Source organism: Balaenoptera borealis (genome assembly GCF_965194805.1).
Source record: "Balaenoptera borealis genome assembly, chromosome: 18".
NCBI lineage: Eukaryota > Metazoa > Chordata > Mammalia > Artiodactyla > Balaenopteridae > Balaenoptera > Balaenoptera borealis.
In genome coordinates, this window is record NC_138877.1 from 25,948,322 (window position 1) to 25,968,632 (window position 20,311).

General features: G+C 35.6%; 1 protein-coding gene across 3 annotated transcripts in view; it reads left to right on the forward strand.

Moving 5' to 3' along the window:
* The window catches only part of VWA8 (von Willebrand factor A domain containing 8), a 364,407-nt gene that overhangs the window by 185,742 nt on the left and 158,354 nt on the right, over positions 1–20,311 (forward strand). For all 3 annotated transcript variants that reach the window (XM_082365255.1, XM_082365257.1, XM_082365256.1), the window contains 3 exons: positions 13,733–13,808; positions 15,865–16,000; positions 18,352–18,471. In XM_082365255.1, coding sequence (XP_082221381.1) covers positions 13,733–13,808; positions 15,865–16,000; positions 18,352–18,471 — 332 coding nt within the window. The remainder of the gene's footprint in view (positions 1–13,732; positions 13,809–15,864; positions 16,001–18,351; positions 18,472–20,311) is intronic.

Consider the following 20,311-nt stretch of genomic DNA (forward strand, 5'->3'; position numbering starts at 1 on the left):
TGAGAAATGCAGTGATGAAAAAGATAGACAAGGTCATTGCTGCCATGAAGCTTTCCTTCTAGTGGTAAAAAGGAGACATGCAATGAACAAATAATTCAGTAAACTGGAAAATATCAATGCTATAATGGAAATGATATAAAAAGTTTTATAGGGTAATGTGATAAGGAGTAAATGGATAAGTTTGGCAGCAGTTACTATCTTCATAATTGTGCTGGGATTTACAGCAAGACATGCTAGCATTTTAGCAGCTTTGTCTGTTCTGGAGATTCAGTGGTTGAATTGACCCTATGTAAGGTGGATCCATAAAAGATTACAGATTATAGGAACTAGAGACTTGTGAGAACTTGGACTAGTGATAGTTTGAAATAGGATTCCAGCCAACAGCTGAAGTTACTAGGCCTAGCTAGGGTCTGACCCAGGGGGAATAGGGTTTTCAGGACTAGGGTTACTAAGGATACTGGTACTAGTATCAGTAAATCCCCAAATAGGAGATTGATAACCTCTCTGAGCAAAACCAATGAGTCATGTATCTCATTCCCTGGTTAGAATAGGAAATCAGGAACTGAGCAGGGCTGAGCCTGCAGCTGAGTGAAACTGAATAAAGTAGGGATAGCACTATAAGCTCAGCAATCTACTAACAAAGGTGTCTTTCATGTTATACACACCACATTCTGAATGTGATTTTTTTTTACCAACTCTTAGTGGTAGTGGTATAAGTTGTGTATAATTGAATATCATTTTCCACCAAGGACTTAAATTCTGCTGCTGCATTATTTGAACACTTTTACTAATACATATTTACTGGTTTCTGCTGGCAGCTGATCAGATGACAGTAGTGCTACATAGTCAGCAGTGTTCATTTGTTTTAAGACGTGGTTTTTCGGAGTGCATTGCATCAAAAAGTATAAACCATTCATTATAAAACTGGGCTAAAATAAAACAGAAGCCTCAAATTTTTAAAAGAAAACCATGAGTTTGGGTAACCTCTTTGAGCCCAAATTTCATCATAGGATTATTGGAGGTCTTAAATGACATATGTCACATGTGTCTAGGACAGTGCCTGGTGTGGGGTAGGTACCCAGTTAAAATTAAATCTCTTCTCTATAAGTCTGTACTGTCCATATATCTTCTGCCCCTTCCTCTCTTCTTAGCTTTGAATCTGCAGTTTTCTTTTTAAAATATCCACATTGGTATCTCCGGAGCATTTCAAATCCAAAATGTCCATCTCTTCATACCAAATTTTCCTTTATAAATGTCCTCCAGCCCTTTTTCTATACCTCATTCAGTAAAGCAGTGTTGATTATATGATTGGTAAAGGAAAGAATGGAGGTTTCCTCTCTGAGCTTATGGAATCCTGTATCCAGTCACCTGGTCTGTAATCGGTATCCCTTTTTCCTTTCCCTGTCCTTTATCTTGACAGCCAGTTATTACAAAATCATGTCTACATTTTTCTAGGTCTCCCAAATATTTTCCTCTTTTCCTTTCCTACAGTCACTGGCCATACCTAGACTATTACAATAGTTTCTTCTCCTTCACCTAGAATTGTGACCAAGTCCTTTCAATTCCATCCTCTGGGCCATAGATCCATTCCTCATTTTCTCTTGCCTGGACTTTTACAGTAGCCTCCTGGTTAAAAACTCAGCCTTCACTCTGTCTTTCCCAAGCCTTGTACTGTTCCATCAATAAAGTTGATCACTTATTCTCCTGCTCAGACCCTTCAATGACTCCCATTGCCAACAATATCAAGTCCATAGTCCTTAATCGGAGCCCCATCTATTTCATTAGTCTTACTTCCAACCTTTCTCTCCCACATACTTAGGCTTAATCCATACGAACAGCTTGTGGTTCCCAAGAATCACATGCATATTCACGACTCCCTCACTTGCCACTTGCAGCTTTGATAGCCTGGAATGCCCTTCTCTATCAAGTCTGTCTGGAAAATTCTTACTTTTTCTTCAAAATGCAAATCAAAGTCTTTTCTTCAAGGAAAATTTCTTAGACCCTTCCTTCTCCTTTTCCTTCACAAGCAGATGTTTCCTTTCTTTGTGACAACATTAGTACAAAGCGCTTCTTAAAGTGGGGAGCACGTACCAAGAAGTTCAAGACCATCCACTGGAACATGGGAAGACATTAGAATTTATATTTACTTTGCTCTTAAAAATATGAAATAAGCATTACCAATATTTAGTATACTGACTGACACTGGCACCCTCATTTGTTCAGTTTGTCACATATGGGAAATGGGACGTATCCAGAGAGAATTGTGGGAGTTTGTATTATGAGAACATGACAATGGTGCTCTCAGGTACTCATTTGATTGCACAATATGACCACACATAACAGTTTACTGTGCCCAGTTTAGCAGATTTGTGGTTTACGCTACCCAGTGTTAACTAAGCCAGCCCTCATATAATGCATAGTGGTTTAAAAGATTCTTGAAGAAACAACCCTGGGTTGAAAATATCGTTAATAATGTAAACATAAACAAATGACATGGAATCGGCGGAAAATTATGTAAGTATAACTATTGATGGAGCATCTGATTTGATTGGATAGAGACAAGACTCTTGAATAAGGTTACAGAGGACATCACACATGAAATGTATTCACTCCATGATGATTCAAAACAAAACACTGCCACAACGATTGAAAGCAGACTTGCACACAGTGCTACAGGATGTCACCAGTTAGATATGTCACATAAAAACAAGAGCTTTAAAGCAAAGCCAGAACTATTGCAATATTTTGGAATAAGGTAGGAACTGACCGTGAAAATCTTTTATACTACACAGTCTCACTTATAATCTCATTGTAAAGTATTTAAAAGATCTGTCAAACCTACCCATTTGTCTTTTACAAAGTCAAGAGTTCACAATTTGTTGATCTGTCTGTGTGTTAATGGCTGTTAGAGAGATGCTACGTAATAGGTACTTTAAAAATTAAAAAAAAAAAACATTTAATTTGACCCTTCAAGCTACAGGTCATGTTTTAGCAGTAAAGTAGAAAATAACTCCTTAAAAAAAACCTTCTCTGGAGAGAGTGTTTTTAAATCAGATGTTTATAACTGTTTCAGTTAGTTTTTTTGTGGCTGAAAATAATGTGGCTGAAAATAATGTATGTCACTCTGTGATATTGTGATATAATAATTATATGTTTGGTCTTCATTCCCTTTCCCGGCACAAGAGCTTCTAAAACGCTTATAATTTCCTGCGTGATAAGGGTATCTTTTGTTAAAATATTTGGTCTTCGTCTCCAGTTCTAAGACCCTTGGAATCTCCAGAGTGATAAGAGAGTCTCATAAGATGACTCTAGGGTCTCTAGAGAATTGTTGGGTGTGGAAAACCCACACATTTGGTGTCAGAAGTAGAAATAGATCGTAGTACTCCTAAAATGTCTCATGTCTGCACACTAAAACAATTTAAAATACAATTTCCTACAAATGAAGAGTTTCAGTGAGTTTTGAACCTGTTCGTTCAAAATATATATAAAATGTGACGCTGTCTGATTAGTTTGCAAAAACACTGACACCAGGAAAGATGGAAATTCCCAAGCCTAACTGTAATGAAAACCTTTGTATATTTTGATAAATGAGATTGAAAAATGCATGTTGAGCTACAGGGACTGCAGTCAATATTGCACTTCTGTTTGGAGCTATGTGTCTTTGTGAGCTCTTTTTCAGCTATAATAAGTATTGAAGTAAACTCAATTTAGGACTGGACCTTTAAATCACACAAGTAATAAAATGTATTAATCACATTATTCTTTCTAAAATATCCTTCTTTAATTTTTACTGAGAACAAAAAGGGTTTTTTTTGTATTATTAACAAATAAAATTTTAAAGTGTTTTTAAGGTATTGTTTTTCATCTTTAGCTCAGTTGTTGTTTCTATTTTGGTATACTTTAGAAGGTATCTTCTTAAAACAAAAACATTTTATTAATGGTACATTTAGAGCCACTGACCTAGAGTAGGCTCTGCTATTATGCACGTCATTCTTTATCACAGTCATGTGTTTCCACCTCTGTCTTCCCTGCTAGACAGTGTTCTCTCCCTAAGGGCAGGGGCATTTCTTTGAACTGCCTCCTCCAGCATGATTTCTGGAATATGGTAGATGTTTGATAAGATTTGTTAAGCAAATGAATAAACGCAATGTCTGTTCCTTCCCATCCATCTTTGAGACATCCATTTAGAGAGTCCTCTAAATGGATAGATGATTGGTCCTCAATTCCCATGAGATGAAAGTCAGACTCTAACACATGATATTTAAGAAGAGTGTGCATTCCGACTCACCCTACATATCCAGCTCTACTCCCCTCCATGCTGCTATGTTCTAGACATGCTCAGTGCTTCCCCAAACTACTCTTGTATCTCCAAACCTCGACATGTTTTTCTGTTCCTCTACCTGGAAGCACCTTCCACCCATCTCTGCCAGTTAAAATCAAATTTAATCATCAAGATCCTGTTTTCTTCAGTCAGAATTAATTGCCTTCTCCTCTGTGTCCCCATTGAACTTTGTTTTAATTTCTGTTATAGCCCTTATCACATTCTGATGTAAGTTATTTTTTATTTTTATTTTATATTTATTTATTTATTTTGGCCGTGCCGGGTGGCATGCAGGATCTTAGTTCCCTGACCAGGGATCGAACCCATGCCCCCTCCATCGGGAGCATGGAGTCTGATGTGAGTTATATTTATCTTATATGTCTCTTGTCATGTGAGCTTCTCGAGAGCAGGAGCTCTGAATTATTCATTTTATAACCCTTCATGCCTAATAATCTGCTTTACAAATTGGTAATACATAATATAATTTTAATACACTCATGGGTTTATTCATTCTTTATGCAAACATTTCTTACATGCCTAGAAGATACAAGGCATGATGACAGGCTCTAGGTATATTAAAAATATATATGTATGATATCCTCTTATCTATAGATGGTATGCCTAGTGAGGGAACAGTCATATAAATGTTACCGAGCAAGGGCTCTCTGCCCAATGCACATAGAAGCCAATACCAGGGCTCAAATCTGTCTCCCCAGTCTGGGGTTCAGTCAAACCTTCATGAGTTAGGTGAGGAGGGTTGGTATGCAGAAGCGCTGGCAGGGCAGGTTTTGATTGGAGGCTTTGGAAAGTGGCCGTTTGTGGTAAGGTGTGTTAAAGGGGGCTTCAGCACTGGGTCTTCCTGGACAGTGGACCCTTCGCCTCTGAAAGGGATCCCGTGTTCAGGTTCTGGTCATGTCCTGGTCCTTTGGTTCCATGGCCGGGGGAGGGGGTGGGTAGGACTTTTGGTTCTAGGTGTTACTTGAGGACAAAATTTTCTCCTCTGTGTACGCTTGGCCTGCATGACTTGCAGTTTTGTTCTGCTGTCTTTGAAAAGTAATTCAGTAACTTGTTAGAAACAGGACAGGTCCTGTTTGGGCTGGTTCTGCGGTTACATGAACAACTGAAATGTTTCATGAGTGTAAAATGCTTTCTACGGGCCAGTAGTTCAGCTGGGAGTATAGAAGTGAGAAATACTTAATGCTTCAAAGAGGAGGCAGTATTTGAGTTGAGCCTTTAAGGAACGGGCCTTAACAGTGTGTCAGGCAAAGTGGGGTGAAGGGAAGAAAAAAATTCCCAGGAAAAGTGCACACAATTGGGCACAGTGCTTAAGGAATTACCAGCAACTCAGGGCAGCCTAGGGTACGTGACTGGAGTAGCTGACCAGAATGCACCCGTTTCAACACATTGTTGAACACCTAGTAGATGCTGCTCACTTTTCTAGCATGAGTGACTGCATCAGGAACAAAAGAGCTAAGACCCCCAGGCTTCATATTTATATTCTAGTTGCTAGTGAGAGAGAACAAGATAATTAAAATATGTAGTCTGTCAGATGGTAAGTGCCATGGGGAAGATAAAGCAGGGAAGGGGGGCAGAGTGAGGTATATAATTTTCATAGGTTGACCAGGGAAGACCTCCCTGAGAAGTTGACTTTTGAGTAGCCCTGATGGATAGTAGCCTATTTCCAGCCTTTTGCTCCTATAAACATGCCTTTTGTGTTTTAAGTTTTATCTGTGTATTAAGTACTCTTTTTCAGGTTTTCGAGATCCTCTGACTAACCTTGAATAAATAACAAAAATACCTAAACTCAAGTGAGAGAACAGGATAAATGGACCACACCTTCATATTCATCCTGAAAGAGTAGAAGAGATTTGCCCAGGAGACGGGAGAACTTTTCAAGTCCCAAGGTGACCTAAGCTGCTGATATCTTGAAAAGGTGCAGTAGTTAAAATGCCCACCAGCACCAGTCAGAAAATGCTGCACGTAATGCCTCTTCAGCCTCACATGGGAGGCTCTCCACAGTGATTATCCTGACACAGTTCATAAAGCAGTGAAAAAAACAATTGCCATTTTATAACCACTCATTTATTTAATTTGGGGTTCAAGAAGTGTGCTAGATACCGGAAGAGAAAAAGTGGCCAGAGGCTGAACTGGCTGTGCAGTGTCAGCTGTCTTCCACTCACCCCGGTGTCCTAGACAGGAGCTCTGTTGCTGTCTTCCTAATGATGTCTTAAACGCATTTGTATTGGAACAGCTAGGTATATTATGGAATGGCATTCAAAATCTCCATCAAATTTTAAGGAAAAAACGTGAGATGGAGAAGAAACGTGCCAGAGGACTGCTCTGTCCTCTGCCCTCTGATTCCTCAGAGGTATTTGTTCCTTCTCCTCTGCCATTAAAAATGACACTGGAAAATAGGCTGGGGTTGAAATGAACTCTTTAACTTTCGTTGCTAAAAGCAATATATATTATTTTTCTTACGATTCAGTAGTGTCTTCCTTTAAGAACACCTATCATAAAAACTTAGTAAAATAGGTATATTACAGAAAACTTAAACATAGATTTTCTTTAAGTTAAGAGTTCTCCAAGTAGAATGCTTATTTACATGCTGTTTTCTATTTGACTCAAGTGGTTCAAGTGTGATAAATAAACCAGAACACTGGGAATTGTTTCAAGTTGATGAACAACCAGAAATTAGGATAAAATAATTCATGGATTATAGTATACCAAATACTATTATGATAATACAAAACGCAACTTACATAGTAAATTTTAAGCTGTAAGTATCACACGAGAGGTGTTTTCTGGGTTATTAACCAAAGGAGGCATGCCTGACCAGTTTCATGGAGAGCTGGTGGACTTGAGTCTTCTCTGACTTAAATAGCCAAAGGCTGTTTATCAGTTGTCTCAGTGATCAAAAATATTTATTTTAACTTTATTTTGAATTGCCTGTGATAAAATATCTTTTGATATTTAGTTTCATGCAAGATCCAGTTTCTGCTGTGTCAAAGGTGGCACATTATTAGTATGGTAAGATAAGTTTACTTAAATATATTAGGAATTTAAGCTCAGCAAAGGAAGGAATGTTTACTTTCACAGATACTTATCCATCTTATCTAAAGCAGTGCCCATGAATAGATGTTCAATAAATATTTATTGAATGAATAATTATGGTATATCCTGATATGAAAATGTATTCACTTAATTTTTGACTCTATCAAACTTTTATGTTGTTACCCAATTAACGAGGCGTTTAAAAATATAAATTACTAGATACTATATTTTCTGATAAAGATTTATCCAGTGGATACAATATTTACCCGCCTCACACTCTGTTTTCATCTGTGTGTGCATCTTTGTACACTCATTTAGTTGTGTACTTTAATCTTCATTTCATTTTATTCCTTTTCAAAAACTGATTAGAAAATGCCTTGTTTAATGTCAGAGGAAAAGTTAAATAAGAGGCCTGCATACTGTTTTTCCTTTTTTTGTCTGGTAAAGGGGAAATGAAGTTCCTACAAAGAAATTAGGTCATTTTGAGTCCCTAAAATTTACCAAGCCAGAAAGCTAGTTTTCAGAGTAAAGACAAAAGATCCTATGTTTAATTTTCTATCTTAGTATATTTATTTTTAAAGACTAGACAACTTATAAAATGTTCAGATTTTGTTAAAGTATTTGATTATCAACATGGCTTTGAATATTGGAGGAATTTCTTTTTAAATAAGTGTTACTATATTGCTAGGAGACGTGGTAAGGAGTGTAAGTAGATTTTGAAAACTATTTTGAAAATTTTAGCTTCCATCAGATGACTGTTTTGCTGTGGCTATTTTCTACCTGCTGTTCCCAGAAGAGCCTACCTCTGGAGGGCAAAGTGCTGCACCACAGTAGAATTCCTTCCATAAATACTATCCCCCTAATGTCTTCCTTCCTTTTATGGTTCGTTAGCATTTTATGCATCTGGACATAGTGATGAGTGATTGACAACTAAATAAACTATTTGTCCTCCAAAACAAGTATTTTAAGAGCTGGAGTCTTTTTAGTCACTTTGGCAGAAAAAATATTTTGCTTATCTTACTAAAAGGACTTTTGCCTCACAGCATTCAAAGCACATATAATATCTCTCTCACTTTTATCTTTCTTACTTTTTACTCTACTGTATTTCCTCATATGTTCGCTTTTGATTCCCTCTGTAGAGATGAGTAATCTTGGGTTTCAAGAGTTTAAGTGATTGGGACTTCCCTGGCAGGCCAGTGGTTGAGACTTCACCTTCCAATGCAGGGGGTGCGGGTTTCGATCCTTGGTCAGGGAGCTAAGATCCCACATGCCTCACGGCCAAAAAACCAAAACATAAAACAGAAGCAATATTGTAACAAATTCAATAAAGACTTTAAAAATGGTCCACATCAAAAAAAAAAAAAAAAATCTTAAAAAAAAAAGAGTTTAAGTGATTGACCAAACTAGGAGGACTCAGATTTAGGCCAGTGCTGGTTTTCAACTAACACTGCAATAATCATAGCTAATTTTTGTCTTCCTTTTTTTGTATTGTATGGCAACACTGCTTATATTAATGACTGTTTCTGTTTGAGGGCTCAGGGAAGTTTCCTCCCCAACACGGCAAAATAAATTTGTCTTTCATAGGCAAGGTAGGAAGGGAGTGTTCAGAGAGCCCAGAATGTTTATAAACATTCATGTATTCTCAAATTTAATTAATTCTCAAATTTGTTTGCATCCCCTGTGTCTAAGTACCACTCTCTCTTTTATTAGTGATAATTATTATTAGTACTTCTTATCTTTATTTCATTACTTGCTTTAAAATAAGCCTTGTGGAAGTGATATTCTTGTTTATTCCATGACTTCTTCGCTTGAAAATATCCTTCAACAGCACTTACTTCTCAAGTAATGTTATGCTTATATCTTATTTGTGAAAATTACCATTTAATTCTATTTTTATAATCATCCCACTTTTTAAAATGTTGAGCAAATATTTGTTAAGTGCCTCCTAAGTGCCATATTCTATCTTTCCTTTCTCATGCTTGGCTTATAATAATGAGTGGACTCTTACTATAGCCATCTCTATTTTAATGAACTACAAAGTTAGAGAAGATTTCTATTAGCTATTTAAAACTCTTGTGTGTCTTTTTTCTTCCGTCACCCTTGTGTTTCACTATTATTGTTTTTCTAAAAGACAACTAACCATAAACCAATTTAAATACAACTTACTAAAATATTATCCTCAAAGTAAACATTGCTATTTTGAGATCTTTTGCTCCTCAATAAATTCGAAGATATTAGCTTAATGTACCTTTATAAGCAACATCGCAAGAACAGATTGTGCTTAACTCTCCAGAGGCCAATTTTCTTTCCTTATTTTAATAAAAACCTGGTCTTTATTCAATCTAATTACTTTTATTGCATCTGGAATCATTTTAAATTACTATTGAAACATTAATAACTCCAACTTAAAAAAAAAAACTTTAAAATCACAGAGTTAAAAGAAGACTAGAGTTTAGCACCATATTTCTTTGAGGAGCCCCTTTATTGACACAGGCTTCAATTGATGGACTGCTTTAGTTTGTAAGAGAGTAAGAAGTGAGAACAATTGGTGCTAACGTAAATGTCAGCAATTAGCTGAACATTCTAATTAATTCCTCAAGCATTGCTGATAACTGTTATGTACTGGAAAGACATCCCTTTATTAAACTGTAGGCTAAGGAAATGTTACTAAGATGTGTTTTCTTCTCCTCAGTATTGTTGAAATTGTTGAGTCTATTTCAACTTTTATGAGCTTATGTTTCAAAGCTGTTATTGAGAGGAACAAATCATAATAGAATTGAAATTGTAACAAATAAAATATTCTCTTAGGGTCGTTGTTTATTTGTGTGGAGAATAAATATATTTTGATCCAAGATGCTCCTAAATACAAAGCAATGATTTTAATCAAATATTTTCCGAAAAAGAATCATTATATTGTCTTTAAGAGTCAATTCACATGCTACTTGTGACAATAGTCATCTGATCATTTACTGAGTTGAAGTTTATAATATTGTAAGATACCTTGAAAAACAAGCTTTTTTCTTTTTGTGTGAAGTACTAATCAGAAGATAGTGGGTTATTTTCTACTCTTATATAATAAGGGACTTACATATAAGCCAACCCATTTTTTAAAAGTTGAATGTAATTTTACATATTTTACTAGCCTTTGCAATCCTTTGATGTATAAGACAAAGGACCAATAATAAGAATAGAACAAAGCCACTTTTTTCCTTGAAGCTCCTCTTTCTCATAGCCTACTCCACTGAAAACCATGATTCCCATTGGTATTTATCCTCATTTGTTGTCCCTTTTGGGAATCATCTGATTTACGCTTGTTCTCTCAAACCTATGGTTTTTATTTCTAGCACAAAAGTCTTTTGAGAAATCTAATTTGACAAATTGTATGCTATCAGAATTCAAGTGTTATAGAACAATTTCATTTGCCTTTTTAAAATTGGAATTCAGCTTGAATTTCCTGTTCTTAATCTGCTATGAAGCACTCTAATTATTAGGGTAATGGCTGAATTTCCTTTCTACTGACAATGATACAAGAGTTGCTTTTTCCATTTCGGTGCTGGGAGGTGTCATGTTGTCGCCTATTAAATATATGACAGCTGAGGTGTGAAATTCACTATGTTGCTGTAAAAAATCTGTGTGAACACGTCTCTTTCTCTTCCTCACTTACCCCCTTCTGTATTGCCAGAATATTAACAGTGAATTTAACTCTGTTCTTATTTGTTTAAAACCCTAAAAAAATTTTAGCAGATAAGAGCATAAAGTATATCCTACAGTAAACTTATGAGACCCAGGAATACAAAAAATGGATGTGTGACTATATATCATTATACTGCATAAGAAACATTTTATTCATACTAAAGTTGATAATCACCAATACATGTCACAATATATTTTCACTTTCCTTTAACATCCCTCAAGGCTTTATTTTAGATACATTTCAATTTGAAGGTTAGTGAAGGTAAAAGAATAATGTTGAATTCTTTATAAAGTGTAGTGCTAAGGCTATAGAAAACAGTAGATCACAAGACAGGCACCAGGCCCATGAGAGCCAGTATCATGAGGGTAGGAGCTTGGAACAGAGGTCAGGAATGGCAATAGGCCAGACCTCCAGGGAATAAATTAAAGAAAACAATCACTGTTTAGTCAAGTTAGAGGGAGAAGCCTTTCAACCTAGGTGCAAAAAAGTCAGGTAGTCTAGAAATTGTAAATGTTAATAATCGTATTGCCAACATACTTGCTCAAGCCCTGGTAAATGAGAACTCTGATGCAGAAGTTTCCTGCTACAGTAATAAGCGTAAATCCAACTCAATTTGAAATCCATGGTGGATGTAAACCATCTCCCCCTCCGTCCCCTGACTAGTCAATCCCAAGTATACGTCTCAACATGACTGTACTTTCTGATATACACTCGTAAGTGAATAAGGAAGACTCCTTACCTTAGAGTCAGCCTTAGTCTAACCCAACATTTATTAAAGTGGGTTCTGTAGTTCCAGATTCTCTGTTAAAAAAAAAAAGAGTTCCATGATCCAATATATTTTGAAGTCCATATACTGTATGTTGCACTAGAAGCTACAGTGTTGATTTTTTAACTTTTAACATTTTTGTTCATTTCATTCATGGATTCATTTATTCAACAAAGATTTATTAAATTCATCCTGTGAGTCAGACATCCACTAGATGCTGGGGACAGGATGAGGAACAAGGTAGATATGGTCTACACTCTGAAATCTTAACAGTCTGCGTAGAACGACAGATAGTAAAAATAAGCAACTACAATATAGTGTGGTAAGGACTGAAATAGGGGTGACCCAGGACTCAAAGGGAACATACAGCAAAGCCACCTAATTGGTCTAAAAAGGGTCCACAGGGGTTTTCTAAGAAGTACCATCTGTGCTAAAAACCTGAAGATCAAGTAGAAGTTACACAGGAAAGGAACTTTTAGTCGCAGCAGCAGTAATGATCACAACAAATAGTTAAAGCTGGCATGTAATTTTACTCTTTCTATCTGCCATATATTGTGCTAGATACTTTCCCAAGGGTTCTATCAGTAATCTTTCTGGGTAGGTTTTATTATTTACTCAAAATCATATAGTTAATAAGTGGCAAGAACTAGAATTTAAATCCTGTATGGTCTGACTCCAAAGGGTTTTTTCCGCTACTCCACAAACTACCTTTCAATGCAATTAACTGATTTTGATTAAATTTGTTTTGCTAAGGCAAAAAATGACTTGAGTGATATCTTAAGTTTGCTTTGTCAGTGATTGTCATGTAGTATTTATTAGGGTATTTTTTAATAGAATCACATTTTATATTTTAATAATTGTGATAAAATTTAGCATTTGGGTAGAAGTCTCAGAAGTATATTATGGCACTGAGTTCTGAAGTTCACATTCCAAATAGTATCTTACACAGAGAAGGTACTCAAAACAACATAGTTGTAACTTCACATTTTACTTTGAATAAGTGGTAGGGTAGTTTGAAAAGATAAGTTTGAACTCTTGTAAAGAAAGATGCTACTCACATTTTGGAAGTAATTTAATTCTCTGTACGACATGATCAGGATGGCCGTAGGATTTTTTATTTTTTAGATAGAGTATATGTAGAAGGTGAAGATATGAAATTGAGCTCCTTAAAAAATGTCTGGACCTACCTATAACCCACAGCTTATATACACACATTTTTGGCAAGAATATTCATAGGTGATGTGAACTTCATATCTCATCATGTGTGGAGGTGCATAACATCAAGATAACTCACTATTAGTACTTTTGAAAATCCAGATCTAAAGGAGAGTCAGATAAAAAGTAGTAGGTAGACTTAAGAAAGTAAAATGGATTGCCCTAATCCTAGCAGAAATGTTCAAAATCCCATGGTTCCTGGAGTGAGGTGAGACAGTCTTGTTTTTGCACCTAGTGATGGCAGATTGGGCCAGAAAGTGTAATTCACAGACCTGCTTTAATTGGCCACATCAGCATGCCACTCATCACCAAACTCACCTTCAAAATTATTTTTAACTAATCTAAATATTGTATATAAAATACAAATATATATTTTTAATTTCTCCTTTTCACCTTCAGGGAGTTATTTTGAGGAGTGAAATGGTCACAAGGGAAATTACTGGAAGAAAAATGAAAAGTAAAGAACCTGGATAATCTGTAAACTTGGATTAATTCCCAAACCGCTGTAATTTATATTGACATCAACAAAATACTATTGCTGACTGGAATTTCATTTGCTTTTTTATTCATTTTAGGGAAAGCTGGATGGCAGTGAAAAAAGAAATGCTCTTGTGTTGTATTTTATTCGTGATCAAATGTCAGTTTATTTCCTTACTTACTATAAAATGTGTTGTTTTAACTTTAGGGACACCACGGTCCAAACCCTTACTCTTCAGCCTTCTGTTAAAGATGGACTTATTGTGTATGAAGACTCACCTTTGGTTAGTAATACAATTATATGAATATTCTCAAACGTATTTTTTTGAATGATAATTATATTTCAGCCTTTGAGGGTGAGAAATCTCCCATTGGTTCTAATATGTTTCAGTCTTAACTGGAAAACACTCATTCATATGTCATTAGGAGAGTGGATATTTGAATGCAAATTACTGGGAAAATAACATGTTTTCTTATTCTGTTCGTCTCTCTCCAGAGTGAGAGATTTTGATATCCTCTAATGATTACTTTTCTATTCCAGAATTTTGAAAAAATAAAGAAGTTTGCTGTTTTCAGATGTACAGACTTCAAAATTAGATAATGCTTCTAGAATGTTTTAAAAAATGATTTTAATTAATAAAATATTCGCCCAATGTTTTAGGCAGCTGAGAAGATCATTTCTCAGCTTCTCACATAAGACCCAAAGAAATCTGGCCTGCCAGGCACACCTCTCTGTGTAGATAAATCCTCGGCAGCAATGGCACAAATAAGCCACCATGAGAACCTCTGTGGTCCAGACCCCAGCGATGGGAGTCTTTAGGACCTCCTGCCTGAATTCAACCAGATTGGACCTGACTTTTCTGTGAACAAAGATGTGAAGGCTGGAGTTAGGAGTAGAAGCTACATGTTTTCTCTCTCTCTTTTTTTAAATTCAGCTTATTTTTATGCTAAAATTAAAAAGAAAAATCCTTATTCATATTTTTAGAATATGTAATAAAATATTTGTGGTAGAGAGAATCATCTGTGTCTTGATCTATATTTCCTTAAAATTATTTGCCAAAATTATGTAATGATAAAAGTTTATGATATGGTCCATTTTATGTTATATTTCTTACTATGTAAAAAAATAATCTTTGGTTTACATTTAAATTCATTGACTATCTCCTCCTATGCACTCTTTACTTTTTTTTTTTTTTTTTAATTTTTGGCCATGCCGCTCGACTTGCATGATCTCAGTTCCCCGACCAGGGATTTAACCCGGGCAATGGCAATGAAAGTACCAAGTCCTAATCACGAGGACACCAGGAAACTCCCTCCTATCCACTCATTAAAAATGTTTTTAAGGATTTTTCTGAGCTTTTACCTTTCTTCTAATAATGTCACCACTTAGTCATCTAAGACCTAGAACTCTTTCTTATTTTTCCTTTCACTTCTTCCCATCTAATCAGTTGCCAAGGCTATAGATTATACTGCTGGAAAACTCTTCAGATCAATATAATGCTTTTTATTTCCATTTTTTTCCCATGCCTCCTTCCCTAAAATCAGGTCCTCACACCACTTTTTTACCAAATTGTCATGGTACTCCCCTTTTAGTCTATTCCGCATATTTCTACAGGATTAAATGTACTAACGTGTACCTCCAAACTCCATTGTTATCATGTCTGAACTCATAAATCTTTAATTATATCCTATTATTTAGTGAGATAAAGCACATATTTTTTGGTCTGGCAGTCAAGTTTTTAGTAGTAGAGACCCGATCTACCCTTTCAGATCCTATTCTCTTTTCTTAACATTTAACGTCTGCTTCAGCCAATATAGATACTCATATTCACTCTTCCCTCATTGGGCTGCAGGATTTCTTGAGTTTGACCATTGATTTCCTTTGTCTTGACTACCCATCTCCTCACCATACATACTGATCTCTTAAAATCATACACTCTTTTAGAGCCATCAAAAGTGCAATGTTCTGATATCCAGTATTGATTGTGATGTCTCACTCCTCTTAACCCCCATGGCACTTTAATTTCTCTATTCGTTATACTAGTTTTAATACTCCCCTATCCTGGGGTGTGAAATGTTGTGAATTCCGCCAACATAGGGATAATTATGAAGCTGAAGGAAAATAAAGTGATTACTGCAGAGTTAGCAGTTTAGTAACTATGAGAAGCTTTTGGTAGAGATCCATGAATTTTATTTCTGGCTCTGCTACAGACATTTTTGTGACAGTGTATTTATAACTTACATAAAACCACCTATTATAAATCCAAATCAATGAGTGATGAAATTTGTAAAACGTTTGCTTTCATTTTTTTGTTTATGGTAAATGTTCTGTCTTCAAAGGTTAAAGCAGTAAAATTGGGTCATGTTCTGGTAGTAGATGAAGCAGACAAAGCCCCAACAAATGTCACCTGTATTTTAAAAACTCTAGTAGAAAATGGAGAAATGATTCTAGCAGATGGAAGACGCATTGTTGCAAGTGAGTATAAAAAAGCAACTTTTCTTTCAGTATATGCAATTTTTACACCTCCGGTATCAAATCACACACTTAGCTGGCTATTTATCTGCAAACAACAAGCATAAGTTCAATATAAGTCAAGTTGTCTGTATTGACAATTATTTGTAAAAATCAATATGCCTGAATCTAGCTTTGTCAGTTTCACTTTCTTATAGCCAGAGAGCATCTTTGAGCATTTCAATAGTAGTTTTAGGACAAATCGGCTTCATAGTTTTTCTACTCTGAGAATACAAACATATAATCCTTTGTATACTCATCTCTCAATTATTTGTGTGCCATTTATTTTCTTTCATTGTTATCTGGAATTTTTAAAGCTCTACCACATTTCTGTTACTCATAATATTAAAATTAATGTTATTATTAGCTCAGTATAATTGGAAAAAAATTGCTGGGCATCTTATATCTATCATATATATGTATGAATATATCGGTGTGTATACATATATTACACACACATACCAGCTTCAGGAAGAAGTTAGTTATTCTCTGTTTTGGAGTATCTTCCTCCTTTTATTTTATTGTTGTTGTTGTTGTTAGGGGAAATGTACATAGATAAATCTCATAAGTCTGTTTAAGCTACAAGGAAAAATTAAGTTTGTCTAATGCAATGTGAGAACATTTTTTAGTTTCTAATATAAAATGTGTGTGTCATGAAAAGACTTGAAGATCTATAACTAAGCCATTAAAAATATACAGTCAATAGTAAGGTAACCAAACAAGTTGAGACTAATAACTGAAATCTTCAATATTCAAAGAGAGTATATACAGAAGACTCCATAAAAATGTACAAGTGCATCACCACAGAGAATTCTTCTTGGACACTGTCATTGCAAAACTGCTGTTTCTAAGCCTAGGAAACTCAGAGCTAATAAAAGTATTCTAACATTTCAGTTTCACAATGAATTTATGGGAAAAAATGAGAATTTGACTTAAACAGCCTGATTACTATCTTTTAGAAAGATCATTCAGACTCTTAAGATTAGAATGCTTCCTGCCCTTTGTAGAGGCATTATGAGGACAGTGAAATGGAAAGCAAGAAAGAATTGCTGAAACAAACTTATAATTAAACAGTGACTCTCTCCTGGTAACACTTTACATGTTTTTAATATATTTTTGAAGGATAGTCTAGAAGCAAAGGAGTCATCATAATTCTTAAATTCAAGTTTGATTGTAGATGACATTTTAAACACAAGAGCAACTGACGCTCTTTTGAACATGGTTTCATAAAGCATCACTTCTACGGCTATGTTTCTCATTTTCTTTGCCTTTTAAAATTTTCATGTTTTATTGCTATTTTTATCTTAGTTAACTAATTAAGTAAATTTTGTGTGTGACCACATACCCTTGTATTTACCACTACTGAAATTAGTGGAGATCAAACGTTAAAACTAATGGTGGTATTAGTACATGAATATAGGGCACATTGAAAGGTTACTTTTTGGTATCATAAGAAAATACAAGTATAGGTTCTTACAGACTCATCTCAGATAAAACTCCAGGTGTTTCACAACTATCATTTCTTAAAGATGGGCAGCCTAAGGCTAAGATTTAAATAAACCCAGATGACAGGTGTTTCTTCTTAAAATAACCATAATAAAGTTTTTACTGTCTTAAATTATGGTTTGGACTAGCAGTTCTATCTGAAATGTACATCAGCAAGTAGTATATAATATTCATTTCCTTTAATAACTTAAACATTTGCACGAAGAAATTTCCAGTCAACTTGAAATTATGTATTTTAAGAACTATGGTAGAATCCCTTGAATGGAAATTAATCACCTTTGCTCTAATGAATTGACTAGGTGGTCAAGACCTTTATTCTATGTGGTTAAGTTTCAGGGTGCGTAATCTAAACAGGAATTACTCCTTAGCTACAGAATGAAGGGTTTATGCAAAGTGATGCAGCTGCTGATTGGATAAAAACTAAAGGATGTTTGGATTATCCTTTGCGTATTCTTTGGATTATCTATTGTTATAGATTCTTTTTTTTTAAAGGAATAATAGCATCTCAAGCCAAGTTTAAGTACCATAAGACAACATTTAGACAAGTTTGCTTTTTAGACGTGCATTTAATTTACATAAAAATGCAAGTTCCCGTATAGTTTAGTATACGCTTTATCAGTATTCTGTTCCTAAGCAAACTTTCTCAAAAATGTTTTTGTTTTCTGCATCCAAATTGTTACAACCAGATTTCTTAGAGTTGTTTTACAATTGAACAGTATGACTACTCATGTGATTTTAAAGGCTGTAACTTGATACTCTTAAGAATTATTAAGTATCTATAAAGAATAAATAGAAATTATGTTTTTCAGATTCTGCATTAGTCAATGGAAGAGAAAATGTGGTAGTGATCCATCCTGACTTTAGGATGATTGTTCTGGCCAACAGACCTGGATTTCCCTTCCTAGGCAATGATTTCTTCGGTACCTTAGGTAAAAACAATCTTGATAATAATAATAAAAACAATAGCAATAACAGTAAAAATATTGTCTTAGTAACAGTACTGTAATGGCCATCACTGAATGCTATCACGTGCTGTCACCATCACAGCTACCTTGTGAGAGTACCTGTTAGCCCCAGCTTTTTAGGGAAGGAGGGTATCCTATTCAGAGAGATTCTTGTTTTAGGGTCAGTCAGATAAGTATTAGAATGGCTTCATATCTATGTGTTTTCTTACACAACTAAACTATACTTTGTTATTTAGGGCCTCTTAGAGTAAAACACAAAATAAGGAATGGTTTTTAGTGTTTGTTTGGTTTTCATCACATCCCCCTATGAAAAGGTTTGAGGCCAGCTCTGGGGAGACTGATTCTCGTTGATTGGAGAGGCCCTGGGATAAACTGAAGCATCAGGAGCCTTTAAGAAGAGCTTCGTTTCTCTGTGGCGAGTAGGTAATTCTGGATACTGGGCATTCCATACTCAACGTGAAGCGAGCTCAGTCTCCTAGTAGGATTTTTCTTTGTTTTTTGGGGTTTTTTTTAACAGCTTTGTTGGAGTATAATTGCTTTACAATGGTGTGTTAGTTTCTGCTGTATAACAAAGTGAATCAGCTATACATATATCCCCATATCTCCTCCCTCTTGCGTCTCCCTCCCACCCTCCCTATCCCACCCCTCTAGGTGGTCACAAAGCACCGAGCTGATCTCCCTGTGCTACGCGGCTGCTTCCCACTAGCTATCTATTTTACATTTGGTAGTGTATGTATGTCCATGGCACCTTTTGATCTAGCAATTCCACATAAGGAATTTAACTAGGGATATTCCCCGTGCAATGATTTATGTACAAGGATAGGCAATATAGCATTGTTTATAGTAGCATAAAAAAGCAAAAAGAAGAAAACCACCCAAATGTCTATCCAAATGGAACTGAATGAAGAAATTCTGTTATATCCACACAGCAGATTACTGTGCAGCTGTTACAAACAAATGGGATAAGTTTACTCATGCTGATACCAAAAAAAATCCTGGAAATATACTAAGTGAAGCAATAAGAACAGCGTGTGTAGTAGTCTACCACTTGAATTAATAGAGAGTAAAAGGCGAGGGGGATATGTTACATGAATATGCTCGACATGCATAGAACTTCTCCAGCAGCACACTCGTCTCTTACGTCCTCTTACCTCGCTGACCTTGCTTCCTGCTCTGCTCTGTGCTGCTCTCCTCAGCACTCACCCTCTTCCAGCTGCTCTGCTCTCCTGCCTCTTGAACACGCCAGCTGTGCTCGCCTTAGCGTCTTTGCGTCAGCTTTACCTGCCATGCTCTTCCCTCAAATATCTGCATTTGCCCAATTGTCACCTTCTCAGTGAGGCCTACCTGACTGACTTCCCCCACCATCACCATTTCTGATGTCCTATAAGTGTGCTTTTTCTTTTTTCCTTGAAACATACAGTTTCTAACATTTGTAATTATTGTTTATTGTCTCCCCATGCCAGAATATAGACTCCATGAGGACAGAGGTTTTTGTGTTTTTGATCTCTGAGTTATATAAAGTACGTAGAGTATTACTTGGCACAAAGAAGGCATTTAATGCTTATTTGATGAATGAATGAATAAGGGTTCAAATATAGTTTTATATTAGTGTTACATTTGATTTTCAGCAAAAAAGACAAAAGCTGTTCACTTTTGTATTTGAATGGGTTTAGCTTATGAGATACAAGCATGAAGTTGTCATGGTTGCATTTTATTCAGTTGCTTTCATGAATATATGACAACAATAAAATAATGATTTGAGTGGTTTCTAAGTCAAAGTAAGTTCTAAATATCCTTTCTTTCT